This window comes from Hydra viridissima, unplaced genomic scaffold (genome assembly GCF_058129835.1).
Source record: "Hydra viridissima isolate aposymbiotic clone 2 unplaced genomic scaffold, HvirCarnegie_v1 scaffold_4, whole genome shotgun sequence".
NCBI classification, from domain to species: domain Eukaryota; kingdom Metazoa; phylum Cnidaria; class Hydrozoa; order Anthoathecata; family Hydridae; genus Hydra; species Hydra viridissima.
In genome coordinates this window covers 17573839-17596710 of record NW_028324303.1, presented here as the reverse complement: position 1 = coordinate 17596710, position 22872 = coordinate 17573839, and the positions used below count along the sequence as shown (strand labels likewise).

General features: G+C 28.6%; 1 protein-coding gene across 1 annotated transcript; it reads left to right on the top strand.

Moving 5' to 3' along the window:
* The first annotated feature begins 8675 nt into the window (after positions 1-8675).
* Positions 8676-22774, top strand: LOC145182488 (uncharacterized). The gene is made up of 12 exons (XM_090085541.1): positions 8676-9509; positions 10607-10704; positions 14192-14237; positions 15305-15405; positions 16055-16325; positions 16473-16618; positions 17652-17786; positions 19885-20026; positions 20410-20576; positions 20766-21873; positions 22022-22118; positions 22206-22774. The coding sequence occupies exons 1-12, from the start codon at positions 8852-8854 to the stop codon at positions 22216-22218; spliced, it is 2982 nt and encodes a 993-aa protein (XP_089941667.1). The 5' UTR covers positions 8676-8851; the 3' UTR covers positions 22219-22774.
* Positions 22775-22872: the final 98 nt, after the last annotated feature.

Here is a 22872-nt window from a genome sequence, read left to right as displayed (position 1 = left end):
TCCAATTTAGGGAACCAAGTATTCTCGGATTTTATAAGATCTCTATACTTTACTCACTTTACCCCAAATCATTTGCGATTCAAATATTTAAAGATAAATTTTAATGAAAATTTAAATAATTAATTATTAGATTTGGTTTAGCAGCCATTAAACTCCAGATATAATTGAAGAGTTTGACCACCGCAAATTTTTGTAATTTCCTTGATTCGTTTAACATAGTGATTTTACAGTTGTTTATAGTTATGTTTTTTCTCCTTTAAAGAATCCAAATGGAGCGAAAGCAATTAAATTCGCAAAACGGAAAACGGTTCCTGGAAACGAAGGACAGGATCTCATTCCGTTTTCTATTACAGTGAGCCAGATCATAGTTTATTTTTTTTTACATATCAATAAGTGGGGGTGACTGACCGCTTATTGATATGTAAAAAAAAAATTGCGAGTTTGTTTTCCTGCAAATTCTTTCTTTTGTTATTGTGATTAGTGTGAAATTCCGGATCGTGATTTTCTTAGTTACTCTTTTTGGTTTAATCCGGACAGCGCGCTGTCCGGATTTAGGTTTATACATCTGAGCGCTCCAGCGCTCAGATGTATGAACCTGACAAAAAAAAAGAGGTTTTGAATTTAAAAGTTTGTTTGGAACCAATTGACAAATCAAGCGGGCAAGTATAGTGTAAAACGAACCTTTAGGGTAGAACGATCCCATGCATTTAAAACGTTACTAGTTCTGCCATCTAGCGAAACTGTCATAAAGCTAATTCGTTAGGGAATCATTTTTAGAGTTCCAGGCCTTAATAGTACAGTACAAAGCAATAATCAACTTTGCTTTCACATACTCCTAAACTTTGAAATGGTAAAAAAAAAAAAAAAAAAAAAAACGAATTTGAAAACTTTACGCGTTAAGCTACACTTACTGTACTGCTGTTAAGTCCTGGAACTCTAGATTTAATGCTAACGTATATACTCATGTATTAACCGCACCCCAAAGTTTTGGTTAAAAAAGTTAATTTTTTGAGTGACCGTTACATGAACCGCAGTATGAGTTTAGTCAGAGGTATAAAAATAAAAAAAAACATTTGAACATATTTTATTTATCAGAACCAAGTAGAAGTTTAAATCCAAAGTTGTCAATATCATCAGCATACAAATCATTCTTATCAGCATCATTCTTGTCATCACTTGGCTCCTTGGTGTCAACATCATATTCATAGATGAAATCATCCTCAGTTCCAACCATTGCATTTCTGATGCCACATTTTTGGAATGATTTCTTGACTATCTCAGTCATTGAAGTCTTTTTCGAGATCAGTTAACTTGATCTCTTTTGGTCGGCAAGCTTTTTTTGTTCTCGGAATGTCTTCAAGGATGTGTTTTTGCTTCCTCCAATCCCTGACTTGTCGTTCATCCACATCAAATTCTCTTCCAGCAGATCTGTTGTTGTTTTCCTCAGCTCTTTGAATCACTTTTAATTTGAATGATGCTGCACATGAGCACCTTTTTCTTTTTTGTTGATTCAACATGGTCTTTATCGCAACTGAATACAACCAAATATAGTAATAAACTGACATCTGATAACAACTTTAATGCTTATTTATACAATATTTGAGATACTTTATCTACTTTCACGTACAGAATATTAAAAACCTAATATTTTTTGGTGAGGCTATGTAGTCAAAAAAACGTGTCATTGGCACGAAAAATAGCTCACGGTAAAATTAAAACTTTATGAACATTTTAATTTTCTGGCTCGATACTCTGCGTTCTCTTAAGTTCAATACGTAAATTTGTTGTATCTATTTAAATTTTTTACGCATTAAGTTACAATTTATGCAACTATATGTTTACAGTATTGTTACATTACTTATTTATAAGTTCTGTACTAAAATAACAGCTACTCTATGTTTTACAAAGAAATTAATTTGGCGCGCTTTATAATAATTTCAAATCAGCGTTAATTGCATAAATTGGGTTAGAGAAATGGCGTTGGGGACATGGAGAAACCAGGCGAATGTACTAGTGTTGAGGAAAATGACTGACAACTTTAATTGTGATCATTGCGTATCAGCGTTTAATTTATACTTAATGTTCGCAGAACTTTAAGTTTGTAATTTTTGTGTTATTATAGTAAATATTTCCAAAAAATTTAATAGCGATCGTTTTACTTTTTTTCTTTTTTTTTCGTTTTAAAAACTTTCTTACGTTCTTTAGTCATTATTAATGTTATTTTACATGCATTGTTATTTATTTTTTTAAAAATTAAGTTATTTACATGCATTGTAATTTATATTTTTGTAAATTAAGTTATTTGTATGTATTGTAATCTATCAATTTGAAAAAGTAGAATATAGTCAGAGAGTGGATATTAATTTCTGGGTATTTTGACATTGATATTACTTTTCGTTTGGATTATATTTATAATTTGCTATTAAGAAGATAGTTTTGCACTATCTTCCCCCGCACTTGCATTAAACGATCAACTTCTAAAAAAATAAACTCAAAAATCAAAATAAATGCCGATTTTTTTTATCTTGAAAATTAAAAACTACTCCTATTAGTTTGATATATACATTTTAGACTATTTCAAAATTACAGATACTAATTTTATGTTCACGGATATAAAATTTCGACACGTTTGGTTTTACATTAAGTAAACTTTGAATTAAGTAACATTTTACATTAAGTAAAATTTGAATACTAGCCTGCCTGAACTGTTACTAGACAAGAGGACTCATGTTGAAAAGAAATGATACGTGTCATCATAGACGCTGAACAAATTAACCAAAATCCAGCCAAGTTCATGCGCGCCATTGCTAAATAAATGAATCTTTATTTTAAATCCTACCCCAAAACAGTCACAAAAGACTTGGGATTGAAGTCCTATTCCGTTGAACTGGTCACCTCCTGACAGAAGTTATGAAGGAGACACGCAAGTTAAAAGCCACCGCAGTGCTAAACAACTTCAAGCAAGAAACTTGATCAGGCTTGATCAAGTTCTTTGAGAAGAACTTCGGCCAGCATTAGAAGTTGAACAGGAGAATTGACCACTTAGTATGTAGAAGACCAGAAGATGTAGACATAGTTATGGACACTAAGTTCCCCGTTTTTGAACTCCTGGGTGTTAACAGTGAGGCTAATGCCATGTCACCACACTTCTTTAAAATGGGACTTGGGGTGAACACAAACAGCAACAAACTCCGGATGGACTTCTAGGCATAAGAAAAATATTATGCATTCCGACTGGACTAAGCACCCGCCCACTACCCAAAATAACATTAAGGCCTGGCTTAAGAAAAGTATGCCATTCCACTGGTTACCTAACTTGTGGTCCGCTAGCATACCAGAATGTACCCTGCTTGGCTGCTACGTGTTGGGCTTAGTTAAAGTAGAGGTCCTCCAAATAACTTGCCCAAAAAGGAAAAGCAGAGTAGAAACTTTAACTTAGTTTTTGAAATTTTGGAACTTTGCGTTTTTTATGATCTGATTGATCTTTTTAATAAGCTAATTTTTGATACAATGATGCGCAAGCTTTGAATAAATCAAATTACTTGGCTAATAAGTGTCGTTTAATAACTGTTGTTAAATTACAAATAATTTTTCAGTTTTTTTTCTACTTGGTGTTTTACTTTCGAAAAGCTCTAATCAACTTCAAAAAGTTAACGAAATGAAATGATACCTTGAATTGTTAAAAACTAAAGAAAAATCTTAAAATCATAAAAAATTTAAAAAAAAATTGTTCTATATTAAAAGATTACAAATTGATCTTCTCCTCGTGCCTGCACAATTTCGTGGTTGTTGTTTATTTATATTTTTCTTTTATGTGTGGGAAGTAGTGTGTGTGCATTTATTTATGTTTGTTTTTTTTTTGATCTTATTGTGTGTGTGTATGTGTGAGTGAGTATGGGGGTGTGTGTTGGGAGGGGGGAGGGAGTGTATTGGTGTAACTATTTATTTTGTGGATCAGTTTGGTGTATGTATCAGTAACTATGTTTACAGCTTTAATGATAAATTCTAAATGCTAATAATAACAATATGCTAACTTCTGATACAAAATATATATAATATGGTCTTTTCTTTAAAGTTCTCAATATATAATCTATTTGTTTAACTCAAATATATTTTTTAATATCTAACATGCAATCAATTCTAACTATTTAACAAAAAGGTTAGAATCCTCCGTTAGGGGTCAGGTGATTATTTTCGCTATGAATGTTACAAAATAATAACTTTTGTTCGTGTATATACCAGAAATGACTGCTGTTTATTCATTATTATACGGGTTTGATAATAGATTTGTATTGCAAAAGCAGGTAGAATATATTTGTATGTATACCATCATATTAAAATTTCTTTTTTACATTTAAGAACTATGATACTTTAAAAGTTATACAATAAGTTATGCTACACCTAAAATTATACTATAATTTATGCCATAAACCATGCATAAACTAAAGTATAACTTTTTTTTTAATAAATTGTTGCACGTAATTTTTGTTTCATGTTTATTTACTTTGGACAGTAGATTTACAAACTAAAGACAAATCTTCATCATTTAGATTTGATGAAGATTTTTGCAGATTTAATGAAATACGAATCAAAATTTGTAGGGCGCTAAAATAATTGTAAGATACTTTTACAGTGCTGGAAGTTAGAAAGATGGGAAAAACTGATGGTTTAACATCATTTAAAAAAAGAGACTTTTTTAAATTGATCCCCAAACACTCCTCTTTTAAATTTCATTTCTCTACGGGTGTCTACTTAGAAGTCGTGCATCAACTTGAGGTCCTTAAGACATTATAAAAAAAAAAGGTTTTTAAGTTTTTTAAAAAAAGTGTAAATAAAAAAAACACAAACACAACTTTTTACACAAACTTAGTTTTTACTTCATTGAGGAGGAGAAGGTATCTAAATATCTATAGTTTAAATATCTATAGTTTTCTTATTAAAGCCTGATTTCCTTGATTAAAAAAACTGCCCTTATGCTTATAACACTTTTATGAAGTATCAAGCCGTTGATTTTTTTTTTCAAAGCCTTATTTCCAAACTTTTCGTTTTCATTGAACACTAGAAGAAAGAAAATAGTGGTTGGCAGTTATAGAGACAATATTTGTGAAAGGCACTGGCCTGTTGGAGACGTTTCAACAAAAGATTCTCTTCTGATCGATAAAAAGTATTCTGTTGAAACAATGGCAAAAGAATTTGAGTACTTCAATTTCACGTGCTAAATCCAATTGTCTCAGAGAAAACATATAACTTCCTTGCATTACAACATGAACAAGACTAACAACAAAATTGAAATCTGTTCATGAGGATAAAAAGACATAAAAATTGCATTCTTTTTTTTTTTTTTAAGGCTATATTGCTGTTGTATGGGGGAAAAAGTTTTGGAGAAGTAGTTAAAAATCTAAGTGTTCTTGTTAATACTGTTTTTTGAGTTTTTATGATGGCAACTTTGTTTAGAGGACCAAAAAAAGTTCGCTTTAAATGTTTCACAAAGATATTCCTTAAAACTTGTTATAGTTGTCAAAGTTCCTCTTCTCTACAAATCATAAATATGTTTTGCTTGGAACATTTACAACCGATTCTTTAGAGAAGCAGTTTAGAAAACTCAAACCAGAATCATTGTTTTTACTTAAATGAAGAAAAGTGTTATATTTAATAACCTACCAGAATTGGAAAGTATATTTTCTATAGATTTTAAAACGACTATGATTAGCTGGATATATCGTTTAAAATGATGAAGATTCAAACGGCTAGAACATTTTTTATACAAAACTCAGAGATTTTACTGAGGAAATGAATTGTAGGGGATTAACAGTGCCTGGTTGTTCGGTAAATCAATGGGTAATATGTTGCTGTATTATGTTTCGTAAAGTAGCTGAAAATATGTCCATTTCTTCTTTATGAAATCTGCTGATGCTTACATCTGAATCATACCAACTAAATAAGAACAGAAACCATATAGTTAAATATATTCTTTAAAAACTATTGTAATTTGTGTTCTTCGAGACCTGAAAACAACAAATATTTGTTTCTGGTTTCTGGGGTATTTAATTTGATTACTACATTGTTTAGCGATATATATATATATATATATATATATTGTGCATATTTTTGATAAATTTATTTTTTTCTATTTAAAAAACTCGCTTCCAGTTTATGAGTTTATCCGCACGGTGGACAGGCCTGTACACTATGGCTTGATATCATGAAAGATTTACTAAGTAATGAAAAATTTGAGGCAAAAGTTACTTTAAAATTATTTTTTTTTATTCTAGTTTTGAAGAAAGAAAAAAGTTTACTTAACAATTTCATAAAGTTATAAAAAAACATAATTATAGTACTTATTCACACAGCTATAGCATAATTACTTTCAATGCTAAGTCATGGAAAAATTTTGATGAAAAATAAACGAAGTGAGACAAACTCCACATTGATATCTATTCCAGCAACATAATTTTACGGTTATTAAAAATAAAAGTTCACAGGTCCAAAACTCGCATAACGCAATGTAAATACTTACTGTAAGACTGACGCAACCCTTGTCCTATACTGTTATTATTAGAGATAATTTCTTCAAAAGCATGCATAAAAAAATTCTGTTACAAGATCGTTGAATAATATTGTTAACAGTGATAGCTTTTAACACTGAGATGGTGAGTATGACGTTCAGTATTTTTTTTGCATATGTGTACCGGGCTCCTTTTCATCAATATTCTTTGTTGATGGTCATCTTAATTTATACCAAAGTGCATAAAAGTAAAACATACAGAATATATAATGTACATATCTAATGTTTAAATTGAACACAAAAAGGTTATTAGAATAACATGTTGTTTGAAAAAAAAACAACTTTAAATTTATTCTTGCAAGAATGCAGTTGATACAAGGAGCACGAAAAATACGGGGGTCAGAAATATTTTTAGTTTGGCACAAGAACAGTAATTTATATAAACATTTGTCTCAACAAAATCTTCTTAATCCCAAATAATAAGAGGAAAACTAAATGTAAACAGTAAAAAAACCTAAATTAAAATTTCTGCTGCGTTATCTTTTACAAACATAAACACTTTGTGGTTACGTACAGAATATAAAACATTACCAAATGTAATTCTTGCTCTATTTCCTCGCAAAGAGAAATAATATTTTATATATATATATATATATATATATATATATATATATATATATATATATATATATATATATATATATATATATATATATATATGAAGGGTCCAGGGGAAAAACGACGAGTTAACGAAAAATCTCATTTCAAGATATGAGCAAAAGAAACTTTCACAACTGATAAAAACGTGTGCGTATGTTAAGTGCGTATAAAATAACTACTCCGAGATATAGACTTTGTAGAATAAGGTCCACTAGTTCATTTTAAACGGTAATAACGTGTATTTATCATTCTTAAATTTCTTTTAATCAATAAAATTCAAAATAATATATATTAACGTTCAATTAATACTAATTTAAACAATAACTTACAGTAAAAAAAATTAAAGAGTGACAACGTATGACGCCACGCTGTAAAGGGATGAGATGGGCAATTTTAAAACGCATTTTTTGTGGGACTGCCATTGTTTTTTCCCTTTCGCAATACGATACTCTGAAAGGCGACAAAAAATTCTACTAGATGGGACAAGTGCAATTTTTCTCAGGGAAATTTGGAAGGTCATCGTTTTTCCCCTGAAGCTTTCGTATATATATATAAAGCTTGAATTCTCAACATTACTAAATTTAGCTAACATTTAAAGAGGAAATAGAGAATGGGGCAGGAATGGGGTGGTTGGTGTTGTTTTTTTTTTTAAACTTTTTTAGTTTTACAGTTTTTTTTTTAAACTTTTTTAGTTTTACAGATTCGGTAATTTTAAATTAGACAGATATAAGATGAAAATTTTAAGTTTATAAATGAATTTTTTAACCTTGAAAAATATTCTTGCACTAGTTGGTCCACAGTATTTATTTCCGACAGAATTTTTTTACATGTAAACGTTCCGCTGGAGTGGTAATTTCTGTGGTGTGAGCTTTCGATTTTATTTACTGAATAACTTGTTTAAGAAAAATGCCATCAGCCTTAAAACAAGAACTTGATCATTTTTATTTGAGTTTAGTTTTCCAATCTTTTGCTGCAATTTCGTACATGCATATTAAAAGTAAAGCGGAATGGCCGATACAGACATTTAGTGCTCAAAAAACTTCCTACGCTCATAAAGCGATGCCTTTTTTTGTATGTCTTTTTAAAAGCTTTTTTGATTTTTTTTCTTCTTATTTTTGATGTGATTTGTAGCTTATGATGTAATTTTGACGTGATTTGCGCTATATGATAATATTGATTGTATTCAGTATATATCACTGAAATTATGATTATGGGTAGAGAAAAAAACCGACCGAACACTATGTATCAAAAAAAAGCACTGAACTGTCATGAATAAAACAAAATCTTTCAAAAATACTGCACTTGGAAAAATCTGGATAAAATTTTAATTAACTTTAATATAATTTAACGTTTTTATTGTTGCATTAAAGAATGCGTAACTATAGGAAAATAAACGTGTAAAATAATATCAAAAAATAACATTTTGGTATGAAAAACAATTTACACAAAAGAAATTAATGCTTACCTTTTTCCTCTTTGAGCGATTGCCGACGGTCTTGATGTAGAACCCAGTTCTTCTCATAACTCAGTTAAAGAATAACATGACAGCCTAGCTGTTACATATCCTCGTAAATATATATGTAACGCTATATATATATGTAGAAATTACTTCGCAATTACAAGGAGTTGTATTAAAATGGGTATCCTAATCTTAAATATATAGAGTTCGTTTTGTATATTTTTTAAATGGAAAACTTCGACCTTGCATTAGAAGCTGGTAAAGAGGAATTAGCATTGGATCGTCCTCCGTGTTGTAGCAAAAAAAATAGCGAGTTTTTAGGAAATGATGTATCCGACAGTGGGGTTTCTATTACGAAGAAAGTTGGAGAATGTGATAATTCAAATGGCTTGACTAAGAAACATCCATTCACTGAAGATGATAGTACTAGTTTTGATACGGATGAAGTTAGTTATTTTCCTGAAAGTCATGAAAATCATGTTAGTTTAGAAGAATTAACAAGTAACGATAATGATAAAGTTGATAAACTTCAAAGCTCATGTAATAGCCAAGACCATAGTGAGATGTTTAATTCAATATGCAATGATATGAATCCAGTTGAAAATGAAGTATCAACTACACTGACTTCAGCAGAAAATGTAACTGTAAAAACTATGCCAAATTGCAGCAATACAAATTTGCAGCAATTTAAAAATATAACTGAAAAAAAAAGTGGAAAGCATAGATTAGTTTCTTGTTTAAAGTCAACAAAATCTCATAACTGGGAAAATAATGGTGATGAAATTGAAAAAAATAATCTTGGAAGTAAAACAAAAAAAATAGTTTTTTTAGAAGGAGAAAAACTTGTATCAGAATATATTGAACCTTATGATCCATGGCTTAATGGTAAGAAAATTGCAATTATGTAAAACAAATTTAATTTATATATAATAAAAAAACTTAAGCTCAAAATACTTAAAAAATGCATGTAAATAATATATATATATATATATATAGATACGTAAAACTAAGTATTTAACCTTAGATTATAGTGAAAACTAATCAACTGACCTAAAAAGGGTAAATATTGTACCATCACTTTGATGATACAGTTTTAACTATTTGATGCTATACCATCAAAGTAAAATTACCTAATATTCAAATACTGCCAGCAGGTCTACAAATCTAAGGTAAATCATCTTTTTCTTATGATTTCTTAGTTATCTTAAAAATGATAAATAATAAATGAAGTATAGACAACATTTTTATCAAGTACAACAAAATATTAAAGAAAAAAGTTTTCTGTAAACTAATTTTAAGACATAAAATAGACGATTTTTAAAATTATTTAGTGTTTAGTATATGTTCTTTTCAATAACATTTCTTCTTGAACTTTGAATAGAATTTTATTCATAGTATTATGTTTGTAGTTTTTAAATTATTTCAGATGGGTTAAATTGAAGAAATATAAAAATAATATCTACTTTTATGTTGACAAAAAAACTCAGACTATATTAAAAATATAAAATGTTGTTTACAAATTTTATTACAGCTAGTTAGGTCTTTTTAAGAATTTTTTTAAATTACAATTATTGATTTTATAATTTTCCTAACTTTGTAAAGAAGTCTACGGTAGTGAATATAATTTTCTGTTAAAAATTTTACAAAGCAAGTTTACTTTGTGAAAATTAAAAGAATTTTTAATGAAACTCAGCTTTATATTTGGAAATATTTAGAAAATGTTTGGTTTTTAATTATTACTGCAAAATTTCAATATCTTTTTTTTTGAATGGCAAAGCAAACTATTGTGGGGAGCATGTCCTATTTCTCTAACCAAAATGAATCATAACACTTTGTTCGAAAACATTTAACTATTTAAAAAATATATACATTTATTTTCTTGTTATTATTTTATTGGGTTCAGCTTTAAGCTGTTTGGACTAAGTTGTAACATTGAAAATATTTTTGTTAGTCAATTAGTTTAGTAAATTTTTTCTTTATAGTACGTACACCTTCTCATACTGAAGTTGTATCATTCTATCGCAACACTTGTCAAAAACTACGGTGCAAACCACTAGATAAAGTATTAAAACAGATTCAGGTACCTTTTTTTTTTTTGATTTAGATGTTTCATACCCTTAAAATAGCTAAAGTTATACAGACCTTTTTTATCATTGCCAGTTAAAAGCTGTTAAAAATACTACAGTAGTTTTCAAAAGTTTAGGCACACTCATTATTTTCAATAAGAGTTAATTAAAGTAAATTTAGTTAAATCATTTAAGTAATCAGTCAATTTAAATTATAGTTAATTAAGGAAGTTTAAATATTTTTTAGAGACTTAACAAGCTATATCTTATGTGTTTTCCTATACTAATTTAACAAAATAATGTTGTTAAATAATCTGCTTCCTACATTGTTCAAAAGTTAAGGTACACTTTCTAAAAAACCTCATGTCTCCATTACTTTCAATCTTTTCACACTTTTTTTTTAAATTAATTAAATGATATGATTTTTGATGTATTTATAAATGAAAACTAAACCTAGGTATAACAATCAAATTATTTGAGTTATTTTATCATTTTTCAAATATTTAACAAAAGGTAAGTTAGTTTTGCTGTTAAAAAGTACTAAAATGGTTAAAAAACAAATAACTGAGGAACAAAGATAGAAAATAATTGCTCATCTAAAAGAAGGTACCAAGAGCAATCAAAAAATAGCTGAACTTATTTGAGTTTCAAAAAAATACATTAGAACCACCAAGGTTAATTTATGAGGTTTTTCATGGTGCCAGAGAAAAGTCAAGGTTTGGCTAGACCTTTGGCAACAAGTAGGCAAGATGACAGTTTCATTTTTACATCAGTTAGAAAGGATCCTAAACAAACTTACAAAAAAAATCACCACTTAATTCAATACAAGCTAGAATATGTCAAATGTTTATTCTGCTTTCAAAAAACCATTGCTAAGGTCATATGGTAAATAAAAGAAGATTCAAATGGTGTTGTGAAATAAGAAACGATGGATAAGAAATAAGAAACGATGGATAAGAAATAAGAAACGATGGATAAGGTATTGGATGATTGAAGAATGAAAAAAAGTAATTTGAAGTGATGAAAGTAATTTTGAGCTTGATAACCTTAAATTTAATTTTTCAGTTAAAAGAATGGCTCATGAAAAGTACCACTCCAGGTATGTTAGACATACCTGGAGTGGTACTTTTCATGAGCCATTCATATAACATATAAAGGGAGAGGCTCTATTGGTATCTGGTTATGTTTTAATTACAAAGGTATTGGTATGTGCCTAACATATTCCAGTAGAATCAGCTCTAGATTATATGTTAGAAGTTTCAGCAAGATGGTGCTACAGATCATACTGCATATTACACAAAGGAATGGTTTGAAGAAAACAATATTGTAGCAATGACTTGACCACCATATTCACCTGATTTGAACCCTATAGATAACATCTGGGGATGAATAGACTGAATTGGTAAATGGTTCAAATTACAGCCTCAAAAAATTGGCAAAGGAAATCTAGTATAGAGTACCAGTTGAGATGTGTAACCATTTTATTGAGTCTATGTATTTTTAATGTTTATAGTATTTTGTAAATTTTTTAAAATTTAATATCTTTATGAAATTCACTATTAAAAAATAAAAAACCCTAAATTAATACCTTTTTTCTTTATTTTTGTTATTAACAAAGATATATTAACAAAAAATAATGTTTACATACTTATAGCCCTTTTTCTAACCAATCAAAATAACTTTTTAATAAGTTTTTCTACAGCTTTCATGTAACTATTTTCTTTTAGTAAATAATGATAGTTATTATGTATTTTTTTATAGGTTTATTGAACTTGGGTAAATAGTTGCTTTTTCAGCAAATGAATTAGGTTTTTTTTCTGGTTATGCAATCAATTCTATTGATATGTATAGTTAACACAATTTTAGATGTCTAAACTTTTGGGAAGAGCTTCATCTAGGTTTCCATTTTTTATAATTATTTTCCAAGTAAGTTTGAAATAAAATTTGAAAAAAACAATGTTTTAAAATAAAAACTTTTGTTTAATCATAAAGATTAAATGGAGCAGTATTTGTTTGACTATCTGGTATTACAAAATTTCATACATAAAAGTTTGAAAAAAACTTTTATATTTTTTGGCATTATTGTAAATTGAGATTTAACACTCCAATCAATACACAGAGATTCATAACTTATTTATATGGTTCTTCAACTGTCTGCTTCCTGCTCTTCTTAGCCACCACCATGATGATTTGCCAGGGGGGCTTTCAATTTAAATGCACAGTAAGAAGTCCTGGTCAAGATTCATACTTTTTTCAGAGTAGTCATTTATGCATTTGATTTTGCAGACAAATCAAATGGAAAAATCTGATGCTGGGAGGAAAATTCATAAATATTCCAGCAGAATATCTTCCTACCAACTCCCCTTTGATTTTCAGGATAAAAAAAAAGGACCAATATTCCCCTCTCATGAAGGTGTGTGTTCTTGTTGTCATATCATTATTGATTTCTTCACTTCAAAGTAAGACATCATCTAGATATTAATGTTTTAATAGCTTGTTAATGATTTCTTCTGATTGCTTACATCATTATCAGTGAGATGAAGACAGCCCAACAGGTACAGAGTGTCTGTAAAACATTGTATTTGAATGACATTGTGACCAGGTTCAGACATCCACAAAATTAATTGTGCTAGATAAAATAAATTTGATTGTTAAATTAATCACATATTTTCGAGTAATAAAGGAAGTTCATCAAAGATCTATAACATTTATTTTATGTAAGACAATTATTAATAATTATAATTGAGAAAAATTTCTATTTTGAATTAAAAATTTTCCAAAACTTGTAAGTTTTTACAAAAAGTTCTACCAGGATTCTGGGAAACATATATATATATATATATATATATATATATATATATATATATATATATATATATATATATATATATATATATATATATATATATATATATATATATATATATAAAATTTTGCCATCCTTCTGTTATGCAGACAGTAGCTTGGTCTTGTTTATATTTAAGATAAAAGTATCCATAAGATTGAAATAAACTGAAAAATTTTATTGACCTTGAATTCAGGCAGCAACTATCTGATAATTCTAATTGGTGCCTCAGTCAACTGTCTTTTTTTTCTGATTACTAGCTTTTGCTAAAGAAGGTATACAATGTTTAGTGTTTGTGAACTTTTATTATATGCAGTCAACAACATAGAAATATCTGTAAAAAGTAATTTTCCCTTGCATCCTTTGAAATGTTGGATGTTGTGTATTTTTATCATATTGATTTTTATCATAGTGATTTTTATCATATTGATTTTTATCATATTGATTTTTATCATATTGATTTTTATCATATTGATTTTTATCATATTGATTTTTATCATATTGATTTTTATCATATTGATTTTTATCATATTGATTTTTATCATATTGATTTTTATCATATTGATTTTTATCATATTGATTTTTATCATATTGATTTTTATCATAGTGATTTTCATCATAGTGTTATGTTAAATGGATCTGTTATTCTAATGTAGGATATTCCTGATCTTTCACAGCGAGCTGGAACATTAGTACTTAGAGGTTTGTTTTACACTTTGTTATTCTAAAATTATTGCTTAATAAAATTCAAAGTAAACTTCATAAATAAAAGAAGTTCAGGATAAAAACCTTTTAAAAAATTAAGTTTTTTAAAAAATGTTTGTTTCATGTGTATCCAAGAATTTATTAAATGTAAAGGTGCAAAATTTATTATGCACCTTTACATTTTATATATCCTTAGAAAATTCACGTCTTTCATATTTCAGCAACATCTTTCTATCAGCATCTTCTTTATTCAAGAAGCTAAATTTGGCTAAAACAGTCAAACCAAAATGTTTGCCCCTATGAGTTCTATAAATCTTTAAAAAAACAATATTTTAACTGCTCGGTTTGTTTTTTTTGTTTTTTTTGTTGTTTCTATATTAGAGCTTTTTTTTTTTTTTTATTTTCCAAAAAAAAAAATCTTTTTTTAAAAAATTTTATTGCATTTAAATCTTACTACCATTGCACAAACATTCAAGCTAACTTGTCTAAACTACCTATAGATTATTAACTTGTCTAAACTGCCTATAGATATTAAGTTTTTATAGTAATAATTTTATTGTAAGGACCTTTGGAACAATTGTGGATTTACTTGTCAAAGTCTTTAACTAACAAAGTTATAAAAATAGCTTGCACTTAACTTTAGCAGTACTAGAGTTAATACAATTTTTAAGCCTTCATAAAAGATCTTTGTGTTGACTGTAATCCTGAATCAACTCTTCTTTTTAGTAAAATCACAGTTTATTGCAAAATTTTATCAGTTTTGTATTTTTAATTACTCCTAAACTTTTTCTTTGGCTTGTATATTCAGTTTGTAAATTTTTATTTTGAAGAAGGTATTATACTATTGTCAGCAAGTAAATACTCCATTAATCTGCCATTTGATTTTATAAATTGAGCATCTGCTACAATAAGCCACAGTCATACTTTTGTGAAATCTCTTTTAATTTCAAATTTCTTATTTATATTAAATATTTCTTATTTTACCAATTTTAGTTATTGATTTAATGCTATAAATGTTTAATTGTATGTGTAAATAACATTTTTAGAGCTTTTAATTTATTCAGGTTCTCGGCTAGATAGTAAATCGTGTGAAGCACTAGAATCAATATTTCGAAGAGTGCAGTATGAAAACTTAGATATTGAGAATTGCGGTCTTGAAGAAGAGGTACTAACTTCCTGCTAACTTTTCATATTCCATCAAATGTCTTTTTTTACTTTAATTATTTTAATATTCATGTAATTATTGTTACCAAAAAATGCAATAACTACATTTGCATTAGTATTTGCCATATTAGCAATGAAATTTGAAGTGGTCTCTACAGAAATGATAGACTTTTTTCAAATTAATATTGCAATTTATGTAAGATACATAACATCTAAAATGGAATGCTTAATGCATGTGTCAATTAGTCTAGAAATAAATGTCCCTAAAAAATATAGAATGCTTAATGCATGTGTCAATTGGTCTAGAAGTAAATTTTACTAAAAAAAAGAATTCTGGATGTGAATTCTAAAAAAATTGGGTAATTTTTAAAAATTCATATCCATCTTGCTCATAACCAGAGGTAACAGTTAAAGTTTTATCTTTTTAAGTCACGAAGACTTCATCTTATATTTTTTCTTGGTGATTTAAGTTGCATTTAATTTTCTGAAACTTTGAATTTTGGTTGAATAAAGTAAAAAGTTTAGTTAAATATTTTTCTTTTTTTCTCCTAAAGACTTTAAATTGAGTAAAAAAATTTAATTTATGTTTTTTCAAGTTTTATAAATTCATGTTATGAAAGTTGTATAGATTAAATATTTTTAATTTTAAGGGAGCTTCTGCATTAATTGAAATGATTGAGTTCTACCGCTCCACTTGTAAACTAAACATAGCCTGTAACCCTAAAATTGGAGTTCGGGGTTGGCAAACATTGTGTCGTATGTTAAGGAAGACACCATGCTTAACATATTTAGATGCTAGAAGGACATTACTGACAGATGTAACTATGGCATGTTTTGGTAGATGTCTTAAAGCTGATCCTTACCTTAAAGTTTTACATTTGGAAGGGGTGTTTCTTTCTGGAAGGCCTCTACTTATTCTGAGTTAGTATTTTATACTTCTGGTCCTATGTTTATAGGAAATGTTATGTGAATTTTTTTTATATTTACAAATGTAAGTGCTTTGTTTTTTAAGTCTTTAATTTGTAGTTTCTGGCATTAATACCTCTCAACAAATTAATGATTATTTAGCTACTGCTATGAAGTACAATCACATATTGGAGGAGTTATACATTGGTGATAATGATTTAACTTCAAGTGATGGTCCTCCACTTGGTGCCATGCTTACATATAATACTACCTTACAGTTGTTAGATATTCGAAATAATCAAATAAGAGTAAGATATTTTAAAAGTAAATAAATACTTTTAACTAATGATCAACCATTTATTAAAGAAGAAATCAATTGTTCTAAGGATAATACAAACATCACATATAAATATGCTAAAAAGTATATTATATCTTAAAATCTAATTGTAATAATTTTATTGTTTTACATTTCTATAGAAGTGAAAAAAATAGTGACAAAATTATTGTTAAAATACATTAGAGCGATATTTTTTAACTTTCTGTTAAGCTTTCTGTTTCACTGTGTTTTTTTTTTTTGTTTTTTTGAATTTGAAAAAAATTACAAAAAAGAAGTTACATTGAAATTAAAAGAAGCTGAATATTGTTTATAGAGTCTGTTGTAGTATTATGATAGTCCAACAGTGATATTTTTTTTTTTCTTCTTGAAAGAAGCGTCAATAACATCATTAACAACATTAGCTTGACATGGTAATAAAGTGTAAAGATTTTACCAGAATATGTAAAAAAAATCAGAATATTTAATAATTTTTTAAAGCTAAGCAACTGAATTAGTATTGGTGGAAACGAAGAAAAATTCAAGAGAAGGCCTCCGTTTGCTGTTTATTTAAGTTAAAATGGAAGAGGACCAGCCATATACTCTCTAAAAATATATCAACTCACTCTATTGGACAAGTAGTCTAATACTCAGATTGCACTACTAAGAATGCATGTTTAGAATAAGTAATTAGTAATAGTTTTATTACGGAGAAGAATTTTATTTCAGAAAGTAGTTTCTGTTTTACCCCATTCAGCCAAGTCTAAGAGTGTGTAAAAAGTCTAAGAGTGTATGCAAAGTCTAAGAGTGTATACAAAATTTAGAGTTCTCTTCTTTTTGAATAAATTTGTTAGGGATTTCTTTAAAAAGGCGTAATTTTGTTTGAAGAAAGTATTTTAACTGATTTTTAAAGTAAAATGTATTTCTTTTATTTTTCCGTTTTTACTTACAATCATTATGTTTTATATTTAGTTATAGTCATCAAATATTTAAAAATGTTGTTCTTTATTCATATTATTCTTGCTTAGGATATTGGTCTGGCACATATTAGCAATGGGCTATCAGATCAAGCTGATCAACCTTTTGGTGGTGGGTTGTGTTCGTTAATCATTTGGAACACTGGATTAACTCATGAAGCTATGAGTTATCTTTCAGAAGGCTTGGTGAATTTTTAAAATTTATTTTTGTTAAAAGGAACAGCAGAACCGTTATTACAACAACTGTTTGTATTGATCAAAAAGTTGACTGACTCAGTAGATTTACTGAAGTAGTCTTAGTAAATTAAGATATCATCATTAAAAAAATATGATAAATGAAAATAACCATTGAAAAGCCAAAATGAAAATGGGATTTAAAAAAAGATTAAAGTGCTCAGCTATGAATAGTGTCTTGATAATAAAAATGCAGGGTGACCCAAAAGTTTCTACACACTTACGTCTAGAACTTAAAATTCAGATATTTTTGAAAATTATGAAACAGTAAAATTTAATCTGCTTTCATGATCATAATAAAACAAAGTCTTGAGTATGTTAACAACCTGTATGATAGCCATTATTTGTTCAGCAGTCAAAGTTCTATGACAAAAACATTCACACAAAATTTGGATATATCAAGCCAATATGTACTCCCATTCATTTTTAATCCTGGAAATTAGCTGGTCCTTTGTTAGAACTCAAGGTTCTTTATATACCTTATCCTTTAAATAAGACCAGCAATTTTCCAGAGGATTTAGGTCTCGAGAGTTTCTTGGCCAATCTGTCCAAACATTTGTGAGATTCTCATTAATCAGTACCATTGCAGTCTTTGATGAATGGCACTTTCTACCGTCTTGTGTCAAGTTGCATTTTTATGCACTAGAAATAACTTTTATAATTCATAGCTTGTTTATAAACTAGTAAAATACTTTTAATATAATAATCACTGTTTACAGAGATGTTTTGGTTAATGAAATGCAGCTGAGTTTTTTATTGTGTAGAAACTTTTGTGCCACCCTTTTTAGGGAAGAATTTGTTAATATATTGGATTCAAACTTTATAATTAACTTGTATGTGCATGTAAGATATCCACAAAAAAAGTATATTATTACTGATTTTATAAATTGATATGAAGAAAAAACCTTTTATAAACCCTTTTAATAAAAAAAGAGTTTTCATTAAAATGTTTTGTAATAGTAACAAGGTTTAAAGCAAACAAATGGAACCTATCATGTACTTCATCCTAAAGAAGTTGTAGAGAAAGGGTCCAACGGTTCAGAAACAATCTTTTTACGATTTTTTGACTCCCGATTTTGAAAAAGAAAAATAATGCACTGGGGCACCAAAAATGTTTGAAGATGAAAAATTGGAATCAATACATGTTGAAGATCCTTCCAAAAACTTAAAAAGCAGTCAAAGTCTTTAAGTGTTGAAGAGTCAACTGTAAGCAAGTATTGTAAACTGAAGCTTGGAAATTGACTCGAAAGAAAGAGACATTCAAAAGCAGTTTCAGTGTACAAATTCTTTCTTTAAAGACATGAAAGGAAGTCTTGAGAAATGGCTTCATTGTGATGACCCTAAAAAAAAAGAAAACCTGGTCAGCCATCCTTATCAATGGTAAAGGAATGTTCATGTGTGTAAGGTTATGCTGTTTACATCATAAGATCAAAAAAGGGGTGGTGTATTATGAGCTACTTAAACATCGAAACATCAAGAACAGTTAGTCAATTTAAGCCAAGTATTAAAAGAAAAATGTCTTGAATACGTCAACAGACATGACAAGGTGATCTTTCAACTTAATGCTAGAGCACAAATTGGTGGGTTAAAGAACAAGTATAACTGCTTAAGTTGGATGTGTCACCTTACCCATCATATTCACTGAAAATTGTGCTATCAGACTACTATTTATTTCAATAGATTCTTAATCACTTCAATCTTTATGAAGACATCAAAGAAGGGGTGGATTAATGGATACTTCAAAAGAAACATCTTTACCTGTGCAAAATTGATTTCTCCCTTAGGGGAATTCATTTGTCAACTAAAAGACAGAAAAAGCTTATGGCTAAAAACGGAAAATGTTATAAATTTTTTAAATGTATTTGTTTAAACAAATTTCTTTTACTTTACATAAAAAATGGTAGAAAATATATCCAGGTATTCAATACTTTAAAGGCTGTTTAATAAAACACAAAAAAACTAGTTACAAAGGAAATAAAATCAATGAAAAATCAACTTATATTTACACATACAATTTATTTTTTTATTTTTTATTTTTTGTTTTTGTTAGATCAAAACAAGATCATTGAAAGCTTTGAATCTTGGGCAAAATCGTATAGGTGATCTTGGAATGCAAAAGCTGAAGCATGGTTTAATCAAAAATAAATCACTTAGAAAAGTTGGACTCTTAAATACTAAAATTGGAAGTGAAGGTAATAAAAAGTTGTTGTTTATGTATTTTAATGGTGATTTCAAAAAGATTTAAATATACTCTTCATAGAAACTTAGTTTGAGAACTTGGATGCTGCAGATTCTCTTAATGGTGATCTATCAAGTAGAAAGTTTAGGCAGTCTCGTGTAAACACGTTGAAATTAATCAAAATTATTTGTTTGTTCAGTTTGATTATTCAAAAATATTTTAACTTTAAATGTAACTTTAAAGTATCATTTAATTTATACTGAAGTGTTTAGGCTCTGTTTTAAACTGTTTATGTGAATAGATTTTCATTCTACACTGTAGTCACCAGTATTCTACACACTTTGTATTCAAAAAGTTTAATGTGTAAATAATAAAAACATTTTTTTACAACTAAAGGTGCAGTTGCATTAGCTGAAGTCTTGGCTGATAGTTTAACTTTGACTAGAATTGATCTGAGAGGTAATGAGTTGCAAGTGGCAGGTTTAATGGCATTCTCAATGGCACTAAAAGTCAATCAATCTCTAATTAAGCTTGACCTTGATAAAGCTATAAAGAAAGAACCGGTTTGTATTTGTGTAATTCTTTAGTTGTAATTATAACAAAAATAAATCCCTTTTTTTTTTCTTGTAAAACTTTATTAATTTATAGTTGCAATTCTTTTTTTTTTTTCTGAGTTTTCTTATTCAATTAAGTTTTTTATTATTATTTTTCAATTACATTTACGTGTTTGATATTTCATTTATTGTGTTTAGGGAATGGAGTCAGTAATTCAAACAGTATTGGTTGATATTTATAACTATTGTCATCGCAACAAGCAACTTTGTTCACCTTTAGTAGTGTCATCGTCAGTTGATCTTCAGTCTTCAGACTCCAATTATAGTCTGACCAATATTCTAGGTAAAGATATTTTCCACCCAGAAGAATTAAAACAACCTATTATACCTTTTAGTCCTGTTGTTAAAGAAGATATCTTTGATGAACAGCTTAACCATCCATTAACGCCTTCTCTGGAAATACCTGTAAGTTTGACGCAAGCTAACTCTTCTGCAGTTATAAATCCAGTTTCAAAAGTACAAACTAACTCTGTATCAACAAAGCCATATGACCAGGTTGCAAAACGAGAGTCAAGATTTTCAGTTACAAAGATACTAGATACACTGGGTAATCATGCTGCAGGTGTGGCCAACAAAATTGCAACCAACGTTGCCAGCATCGATCTGCAATTAAAACGAAACAACTCTAAAGAGCAACTGGAAATTAAAAGTACCGAAATGCATGCTGTTTTTGATAACACAAAGGCCGAAGATCTTAATCAAACGCAAGTATCATTAGTCACAAATACTTCACACGAGAGTATCCAACTCTCAGCGGAGGAAAGGCTCAGTTCATCTTTTACCAACGGAAATTATAGTTTAGAAAACGGTAGCCAATTAGAAGATGATTTTATTTATATGAGAAGTGTTGGTCACAACAATGCTTTAGAGAAAACTCTTTCTTCATCTCTGCAACTAGAAGTTTGTAGTTTTTCTGCTGAAATAAAAAATCCTGGGGATTTATCTTCTTTAGAAGAGAAGTTCACCTCAACAAGTGAATTATCGCTGGAAAATGCAATGATAAATACAGACTTATTAAATCAAACAACGGATATGACATGTAACGATTTTGAATATAAAATAAGCACTATAAGCCCGGTTTTACTACAAAGTAACTGTAATAATTTGTGTGAAAAACGTGACGATGATCCAGTATCCATTACATGCAATCTAGAGCAAATGGCTTCCTTCGAAGATGCTTGTTCTGTGTCAGTTCTTTCTCCTTCGACAAAAATTTCAAGTGAGACTTGTGATCTGCCTCTTAAAGGTTCGTTATTTCAATTTTATAATTTTTTTTTGAGTTTATTTTTCTTGTGAAAAAAAAATTCGAAAAGTCCGAAGTTCTTTTTTTTTTACCTTGAATATTTAAATTTGCGAATCGCTTGCCAATTTTTCAGACGAAAAGTTTCTTTTAGTTAATCCAAGTAGCGGCGATATAAACAACTCTGTTAAGACGACCTTTGATATCGAACTCCCGCTGGATGAATTTGAACGTCAGTCTATCGTTCCTGGGTAATTTTTATTATTTCGTAATTCAAAACAGCCTTACCGTTTTAAAATATTTTATAATTTAATTCGTTTTCTAATTTCTTTTTTTAGCTCGTTGAGGTGATACTTATAGTGGAAATTAGGCTCTGGAAATTTAAGATCTGCTAACGGTTGAAACAAACGAGCAATTAAACTCTGATAAAGCAAACAATTGCGGTTAAAAGCGTTACTCAAATTCTAATGCACTTCATCTTTATAACTTGTCATAGTTAAAGTTCTTTCGCGTTCTAGCAAGAAATTTTTCTTTTTGTGAGAAAGCATATCCTCTTTGCTTTAGCATATCCTCTTTGCATTAGACATCAAGAACCTTATTTTAAGCGTATTTAACAGTTTTTTTGAGCGAGCAAGTTTGTTGCTTTCCTCTGAATACGTCACGGTCTTCAAAAAAAAAAAAGCACCCGATATAGCATTAAAAGTTTTCAAATTCGATATTATATATACATTATTCTATTTTTATAAATCTTTGTCATAATGGTGTTAAAAGTTTTGTAATATTAAATTATTAAATATGACATTATTTTATACTTACTGTGGCTTTAAACACGACATTGTATATAAAGTAAAAAAATTCGAAATAAGAACGTTGATGTGATATTTTGCAGCAATTTATAACAGGTTTATAACGGGTTGTAGTTTATCATTCTCTGTTTTATGACTCGATGAAGGGCCAAATGGCGATTTTAATGAGGCCAAAATATGTTTTTAGTAACTTTGAACT